Genomic DNA, 9,397 nt, shown 5'->3' on the forward strand with positions numbered 1-9,397 from the left:
AAAACTAGGGACTCTATCATGGCTGAAAGAGGGAGTCACGGGATGGTCTTCCTCTTGGGTGATGGCATTTACAGAAAATGGAGGTCAGTTGGTCTTCTAGGTGCCGTTGACCTTTATCCTTTCCCTTTTTTTTTCCTTTTTTAATTTCAATTTTATATTTTCCCTTTTTTTAACAACATTAAAAAAAGTCTTAAAACAAGACTTGGGCTTTCACATGGATTTTGGACCACAACTTTGTCCTAGGTCAAAGGCATTCACTTCGAATATGGGCTTGCAAGCCTATTAGCACCAAAGGCACAAACAACCCAAATAATAGAGATTGGGCCTCAACCCAACCAACTTTAATTTGTACAATTTAACTTGACAAGTCCAAACAAATTTAGATCAAATAAAATTAAGTGTCTACAAAAATAATTTTACTAGTTAGTAGATAATTAATCATCACCCTATTATTCTCAATCTCATTGGAATAAATTTTATCATTATACCAATTGCGCCCTTAATTTGTCTTATTGATAAGGATAAAGATTAGCCTTGGATTGTATCAACACTTTGGGTAGTAGTTATCATATGATTAAAATTCAAAATGTAATTAATTCTATCCCGATTAGTTCTAATCTTTGTTCAAAAGCCTATATGTACAATAGTTCACCTCATACAAGATAATCATCAAGTGAGTGTTTTTCATTCTAAATGTTTAGTATTCATTTATGGTATCAGCGTTAATTAAGATGGCTTCAATCACCTGCACTACCTCCTGTGCTTTTACGTTTTAATCGGTAATTGGCAATATTTATCGTTGTGAAAGGTGTGAAGTCAAAGAAGTCAGTAGACTTAGGGAAAAAAACACACACACAAACACAATAAAAAAAACGATTTATATTTGATGCACTGTCAGTAAATTTGATAATATCATCTCATTAATAAAGTGAATAAGATAATACCACATTATTAATAAGTTTTTTTAAAAATAATATTAATTTTTGTATATTTATTTTAAGGACTGATATTTGCTTATTAAATAGATAGTATCTTCTGATTTATCGATAGTGTATAGAATTTATACACTAATAGTGTATCAAATATAAACTCATAAAAAAAAAAAAAAAACATTACATAAGCTTATGTATAGAGCAATTTATGTCTCACATTACTTCCTCAAATCTCCCATCACTTAGAACAGAAAATTTGGCTACAGGTTTTTTTTTAATGTTATCAAGTCATGTTTCAGTTACATTTGTAAACTATGAATTTACAGCCCTGCAATTCTTCCTAATCTCTCCTTTAGACCCTGTAAGTGGACTTATATTCCCCATCTTGATCATGGAATTTGCAAAGTCATTGAAGAAAAGCTGTGAATTGCTGCTGTAGCTGTCAACCAGGCTTTTAGTTCTGGAAATGGCCAAATCACTAGAATATAAAATTTGATCAGAACCCAGTAAACCCTTCCCATTGAGCAAGTTCTTGAAATAATGGTTATCAAATAGATCGGTTGAGTTCCTATCAAGAACAGTATTCTTGTTTACATCACCGTTAATGGGACAAAAGCTTTGCAGATCAGACAACATGCTTGCTTCCATTGTAGCATCTGGAGCACCAGTTCCTGAGAAGTTGAATAATCTGTTATTGAAGGTAGAACACTTCGCTAATCCAATTGTATGGCCACCTATAAACAAAAAATAGATATAAATATTAACTTCCAAATAAAAGTGATTCATTTCATCAGATTAGTACTATATTATTGCTATATTGGTTGAATTCAGAGAAACCGTTTTCATGTCCAAAAGCCAGGAGCTATGTACAATCATAGGCGGATTCAAATATATAAATAGAGTGTCCCCGGACACCCTAAAGATAGGAAAACAAGAAAATTTGGAGGAATATTTTCTCTTGACACCCCTAAATTTGTTTCTGGATACCCTTTCCATCCGTGGATTTAGTAAATCCGTCAACAAAAACCCACCAAAAAATTCCCGAATCCTCCATTATGTATAATAGATTACCTGATAAAGAAACTACATCAGTGATGTCTAGGCCAACATTGACAAACTTTTGAATGATTGCATCCAGTGCCTCAAATGGAGAAGGAAGTGCAGCATTTGCTTGTGTCGCGTTTGAAATCAGTCCATCTCTCCTTCCTAATAAAAGTTTCCATGTTGGTCCTCCACTCTGCCAAAGATTTCCTATTAAAAAGCATATCCTTAACTACAATAACCAATTTGGCTTGGTGTATGTGTGTGTGTGTGTTAATTTTGTAAATAAACTGACCAAAAGCTTTCATTAGTGATTCCAAATAATGGATCAAATTAACTTACTAGGACAACAGAATCTCGAGCAGCAATGGCTAGTATATCAGCACATGATACAACTCCAGTGCATGTGCTCTCCGCAGCGCTTTTTATTGCATCCACAACTTCAAATCCTCTTGCTGAGTTGATATTAGCAAGAGCAAACTTCTCAGTACTATTGTCCCCATCCAACAAAATCGATGCATCACAACCCTGCGAAGAAGGGAAAAGGTAAAAACTATACGATCGATGTATGATTGTTTAATCATTAAATTTGTTTCGTAACAAAAGAAAAACGTAGTACTAAGATTAACAACATAAGAAAATCTGCTGCTTTTTGAGAAATTAAATTGAAGACATTTCCAGGAATCCCACTTAAGATTAGATTAACCAATCATCATACTATAATGAAATATATGGTAATCAAAATTTTTATATTCAAAACTCACGTTCACGAAGCAATCATGGAAATGAAGTCGGAGCAGAGAGGCTGCCATTCGCGTTTCAGTCTTGATAGCACTCTGAACTTGTGTCCGGACTACTGAAAGAAGAGTTGGACATGTTTTTGAATAGAAATCGCCGTTAGTTGGGAACTTACAGCTAAACAAAGCATAAAGCTAATGAAAAGCAGAGAATAACCCTTATAGCTGTTTGTCCTCTTCATCATTTCCGCACAACTAAAATGTGTTACAGTAATTGGAGAAATCCTAATGCTAACAATTGCGTAAGGGCCAAGGCTGATACACATCAGAAATCTTTCAAGCTCTATTTATAATCTGAATTTGCAATCTTAAATTTCATTTCTAGTAACAAATGACTATTACTTTATGTTAAGGCCTAGTTTAGCATCGATGCTGCAGTTGAAAAATGTTTTTGGTGGAGAAAAGTGATTTAAAAATATTTAGTAAAAACTTTAATTAAAAAATTTTAAATGTTTGGTATCATTGGAAAAAAAAATATTGTGAATAATTAAAATAACTAAAAAAGATATGTAAAATAATAGAATGTTAAAAAATATAGAGATAATATAATAATTTTTTATTCAAAATGTATTTTTTTTCATTACAAAAGCATCTCTCGAAGAGGTTTTTTTTAGGTTTGCAAAAACTGTAAAGTAAATTTTTTTTGTGTTATAACATTGAGGTTGAATTAAAAGTAACTTTTAAACATAAAAACTACTTTTAACAGTAATATTAAACTAAGTCGTGGGATGATATATGTATGACGGCTTATGCAGTGCGGCTAGTGTTCACATAGCTGCATTGGGTTTGATATTTGAATAAACGTGATAGATTAACCCATTTAATTATATTGCAAACATGCATTGCAGATAACAGAAAGAATGGTGCGTTAATAATTATCAGATTAGATAGCATATGCTTTTTCTTTGCATGCAACAAGTTCATGCATTAATCAAAAGCAATAATGATTGCAGCATATACAGTTCTGACGGAGAGCTAAAGCATTTTTGCCACCACCTCCGCTCATGATTAAATCGGCATGCATTAAAAAGGTTCGAACTTTATCTTTCACAAGCATTAGCAATAAGAGAATTGACCATGGATTCACATGTGTCCGTTGATTTTGATTGTTCGATTCAACATTATTGAGTTGTTTAATGGAATTAAGTGAGTTTCTTTAGTATATATTCTTGAGTACCCAGTTAGAGTTGTAGATCCATGTTGAATGATTTGTAAGACATTATGCAACCACGATATAATTTAAGATTTGAAGAACAAAATTTCCTTTCTTCAAAGATGATTACAAAAATATGAAAATAAAGAATTAAAACAGAACAAAGCTTTCAAGAAAACTTAATCTGATATTCTAAAACTCCTACCTTGAGTCTATATAGGGAGGGAGGGCTCGTCTTCATTTATATTTTTGTATTTCAATTACATTTACATTTGATTTGCATTTCGTCTAGGTCATTTCTTTCAATCACTTGCTGAAATCTTCAACTTTTGGTCATTTCAAGAAATTTTCAACTTTTTTATCATTTTAATTTTCAGCTTTATTTTCTTTATTTTTTCCCTTCATTTTGGATCATTTCTGTTTTACCTTCATTTTCTTTTGCTTTTTGGCAGTTGGACTAGTGATAAGATTCCATATCAATCATCATCATTATCTTGGACTAGATTGATTGAATGGAAAGTGCTGGAGCTTGTTTGCTTTTCATTCAAGATTTTTTCATCATAGTCAACATTTGGAGAATTTACTAAACATAATTTGTTTATATTCTTTTTTATTATTTAGATGTGCTAGTAGTAAACTGGCATTAGATCTAGCTTTGTAAAAACTATGCAATTTCTTCATTTGAAAATAATTTTTCTTTTGGGTGTTTGTTGAACCGTTGGAAAACATGATTTTAGGTCATTTTTCAACTTGAAATTTGTCCCATTATTTGGTTTTGAACCTTCGAATGATTATGTTTGTTTTCATATTCCTATGAGGTAATCCGAAAAATATAAAATTCGGAGAAAAATAATTATGTTGAGGAATTTGTTTGGTGATTGGGAATTTTGTGGAAAGGTAGGTAAGCTTGTTCCACAGAAGGGGTAATATTTCTTCAAGTGGTCACACCAATCCCATCAATGTGCAAACCACCAAGGAAAATCATAATTCACGTTATATTTGAAAAAGATTCATCATGAATGTCTATTATTGTCATTTTGAAAAAAAAAGGTATTGAATCATGCTCGTTGGTAATCTCGATAATTGAAGGTAAATTAGCTGCCAATTATCAAAATATTTAGATCATTTCCCCCTTTCACTAGGTTTAATGATATTGAGAATTTGAGCGGTAGAATGGGCACAATTTTTGGACTTTCATCTATAACATAATTCTTGAATATGCCTGCGGAACCAGAATGTTGGGATTTTTTAGCATTCCGTTCATCTTTTAAGAACATCTTCGATAACCACATCCTTCTATCAATAAAAAATTTTGTAAAGGTTTTTAAGAAATTAAGTTTTCAAAATTCTACTTTAGTTTTTGGAAATATATTTTATTAAGATTGGGATTATTTTTTTTTTTGCAGCTTGCTTGATTAGGGTTTCTACTTTAAATTAGAAGTGGCTTAAAGTCAATTCCGGAGGTTGTGAAAGGGATTGCATCCATTCTTGGGTTATCTTCATTTGGGATTCATTGAGGTATTCTGTATTGGTGTGATTAATGTAGACATATCATTTTGTCTGAGATTCATAATTGAACTTCAAAGTGGATTTTTTGGGTTTTTGATGTGTCTATCGGATCTTTAAATTGGTATGTAATAATAGGGTTATAAATTGGCCCTGGGCTTTAAGCCCAATATAGGTTATCTTTTGATATTTGGGCATTGCGCCCACTTTATAATTGCATTTTTATTTTAAATAAATATAAAAAATTAAAAAAAAAAGGATGAAAAAGGAAATGAAATAAAAAAATTTTTCAAAAATCATAATTATATAGAATTGGAAACAAAATTAAAAAAAATTGACCACAATCAAATTAAAACTGAAAATTAAGCCATGATTTAGATCGAATTTGTCTTTGGCAGATTCGATCTTAAATGATGGAATCCTAAAATTTCTTACTAGAAATCCCTAAAAATCATTCTAAGGTAGACAAAAGAGGAGATAAAAAGAAAGTATACAAAAAAAGAGAAAAAATTTTGCTTAGCAATCGAAAGTTTTTGGTTCATTCTCTTTCTAAGATTTTTTTTGGGTTTGATTTGGTTTGTCCGAAAACGTGGTTTCTGTTTTGATTTGGGTGTTCAGTTGGGCTTTCTAGGGAATATTGAACATTTTTTTGGGATTAGATTCTAGTTTTTGAAGTTCTTTTTTTTTTAATTCCTTCAATTGTCAATCTATGTCTAGCGATAGATCTACAGATCTACACGTTATGACAATTTGGTGACTCTAATAGGGGCTTTCAAGAGTCGAGTCAATAAACAATTTCTTATCCAAGCTTGACTTGATAAATTAAAGAATTTTCTCCTTATTTGTATTCCATTTATTTATTTATTTTGTTCATATCTGTCATTTATTTGCACATGTATAACATGAGTTCTACACTCGAGTTTCATCCCTTTGGAAGAGAGTGAAGTACCTATGCCTTCATGAGATTTCATGTCTCCATATGAATTAGCAAAACATTCTCACTCAAATTGATCCTTTTGCACTTGTAGCCTATAATGGGTGAGGATTAGGATGCCTTATTAGTCTATGATAGACAATGATGCAAAGAACAATTTGAAGACCTTTAAAAATAACTCAAATCACATATAGTTAACCTTATGAGTTTAACCATAGGTAAAGCCATGTTCCCTTGACCTTTTAAAGTTGACCTTGAGTTAATACCATGTTGTTGTTTTATTAATATGCTTATTTTCTTTATATTGAAATAATTAACTAATTTCTTTGTTTTTTTTTTCCTTGTCTTGCATATTCATAAAGCATTCGTAGAGATTGCATAGCATACTTGCCCCAAAGATATTTTCAACAAAAGCTTTCATGGAATCCATTGAATGTTTATTTTGCATCTCATCTATTTTCTTTGAGTGTGAGTCACCTAATGATGTTAAAGTAGAATCAGAAAAAAAAGTAACAAAAAGAAGGGAATTGTTTATCGACGGGTTATGTTTCCACCTTGCTTAAAAAAGTTTATTTGCTACTCAAACAAAATGATTTGAAAGACTTGTCAGACATATGAAAAGGTATGAGTCAGTCTAGATAGTCAGCCTTTTGTGAAAAGTATGGTCATATTGCACATCTCCTTACAGTGGTAGTTGAAAATTCCTTCATTAGAATAGCAATGCAATTCTGGGATACTTCATATAAATGTTTCATCTTTAATAAAGTTGACATGATACCGACTATAATGAAGTATTCTACTTTGAGGGATTTGTATCTCCAATCACCAGATAAGATATATGTTAGGAGGTAGAAACCAGCATTCCATAAGAAACTAGTAGATCTCATGGGAGTAAAAAAAGAAGATGTGAATGTACAGGTTTAAGAAAAAAATGACCATATTTGTCTGCCTTGGGAGTTTTTTTGTGATTTCATCACAAAGCATTTGAATGATGATCAAGAGTTGGATATATTTGCTTTGCTTGGTAGGCTTTCCTAAAATTTTAGGTCATATCGAAATAGAAGTGATTGATTTCTTCTGGCATGTGAAAAAATGTTGCAATCCATTTCCAACAATCTTAGCTAAAAAATTAGATCTTTGAACTATTGTAATCAAAAGGGCAAAAGACACTTCATCAAATGTGTGTCATTATTATATCTGTGGATAAATAGTCACTTTGAATGTAAAAAAAATACACTTCCAAACTCTACTTTCGCAATCAAGCCCCTATTAAGGAATTTTGTGACAATGAATGGCCAAAGCCCAAACCTAAGGAGGAATTAATGGTCTTACTGTAAGGTCTTACTTGTACTTAGGTGAAATGGTTAGCTCCATGGATAAATCGTGAATTAAAGTTATATCAATGTGGAGATGAGACTAGGGTCCCCCTTTTGGATTTATGGGGAGCAACAAGTTATATACAGCATTCGAAGGCAATTTGTTCCCATGACACATAAACTCACTTAATCAAATTTCCTATATAGTGAGTCAAAATACTACAAAAGGTGTATAATATGATCTAGGCATAGAAGAAGCCCAAGAGAGTGAGTCTTAGGTCATTCACTGATAAAGTCACTTATAGGTATTTGGTGTAGAAAGCCAAGAGGGGTAAAGAGGTTGTGTTTGCACTCAAGGATCATTGCCAACTAGTGTGTTAGGATAAGATACCCTTATAGTTAAAATTTGTAAGGAAAGAATTCAAAGCTAAGGAAAACAATATGAAGCAAAAGATTCAAAGGCTTTCAGAAAAGATGGAGTGATGGAAAAACAAAGCAGAAAGCTACAAGTTATAGTCCATATGATTTCCAAAGAATGTGATACAATAGTTAATGATTTGGTAGAACTTCATCAACAACATAAGAAGTTGAAAGCTAAGAGTAAAGCCTAAAAGGTTGTTAGGGAAAATGACAATACCTTTAGGGAGTTGATGAAGATGTGTCAAAAGCATACAAGATTACATATCTAGGTAAAGGCCAAAGAAATAAATATAATTGATTTGACTTGTAAGAATAAAAAGTTGAAAAAAAAATGTTCCCAGATAGAGGATGTTTGTGTTGAAGCTTTAAAGGAGGATAAAAAGCTTAGAGGGTATATTCAAACATTGAAGCAGAAATTGAATGAATAAAGGGATTAATCATAGCACTCATAAAAAAGCATAGGGGGCTATATTACTAAGTATGGTTTAGCAATAGAGAAAATCTATGAGGCTTATATAGCACCTTGTGCTTCAAATAAGCAAAATAGTGATCAAGGCAAAAGAAATGGTTAATGAGGCTGAAGCATTGAGAATAATGGTTACACCAACAAAAAAAACATGGACAACGTCTATTAAACTTTATTAAAAAGGCTGAGGATTAGTACAAGCAAATTAAACATTTTTACAAGTGAAGAATAATAGACTTAATGTAAAATAGACTTTTGTGGAATAAATGAAAGTTCACTTTTGTTGAAAATCTTTAAAGGGGCAAATATTTTCTCTATTCTTTTTCATGCATTGCATTCATTCAAAATTATAATTTTAACCATGTTAGCCCATAATAAGGTCGTTAATTTAAGGTTATGGTACACAACGTTCAATGATAGCTCAACACCAGTACAACACTTGGGCTCAAGCTAGAAGAATGGAACAAGATAATGCAAGCCGCATTAAGAACTTGGAAAAGGCATAAGAGGAAATCAAGAGAAAGCTAAGCAAAATCCATGAGGCATTGGGCAAGTTAAATAAAGGAAAGATGGTAGAATAAAATCTTTTATATGATGTTGCTAACCTTCTATACCCTCCAGGTTATGGCTTGTATTAGGCTCGATCTACTTAAAGCTTCCCACTATAATAGTTTACATTTTTTACAAGCTATACTTATTCAAAAATGTCACTTACACCCAACCAATGGAATGTTCAAAACTACATCAACCCTGCCTTCATTGAAAAGGCAATTGAATGGGTCCAAGTTTCTAATTTGGACAACTTAAAAGAAAAATTGAAGTTGAAAGTGGC

General features: G+C 31.9%; 1 protein-coding gene across 2 annotated transcripts; it reads right to left on the reverse strand.

Annotated features, from left to right (window-relative positions):
- Positions 1 to 1,017: 1,017 nt before the first annotated feature.
- Positions 1,018 to 3,078, reverse strand: LOC111302386 (peroxidase N-like). Of its 2 annotated transcripts, XM_089744295.1 has the most exons (5): positions 2,928 to 3,078; positions 2,738 to 2,829; positions 2,316 to 2,501; positions 2,004 to 2,169; positions 1,018 to 1,666 (listed from the first exon to the last, which is right to left on the reverse strand). In XM_089744295.1, exons 1-5 carry the CDS (start codon positions 3,034 to 3,036, stop codon positions 1,245 to 1,247), a joined length of 975 nt encoding a protein of 324 aa, XP_089600421.1. In that variant the 5' UTR covers positions 3,037 to 3,078; the 3' UTR covers positions 1,018 to 1,244. The 2 variants fall into 2 exon arrangements, with proteins under 2 accessions (XP_089600421.1, XP_089600420.1); XM_089744294.1 differs by lacking the exon at positions 2,928 to 3,078 and having other exon boundaries at positions 1,018 to 1,603; positions 2,738 to 2,848.
- Positions 3,079 to 9,397: the final 6,319 nt, after the last annotated feature.

This window comes from Durio zibethinus, chromosome 15, assembly GCF_047325235.1.
Source record: "Durio zibethinus cultivar Kanyao isolate XHJ-2024 chromosome 15, ASM4732523v1, whole genome shotgun sequence".
Lineage (NCBI taxonomy): Eukaryota > Viridiplantae > Streptophyta > Magnoliopsida > Malvales > Malvaceae > Durio > Durio zibethinus.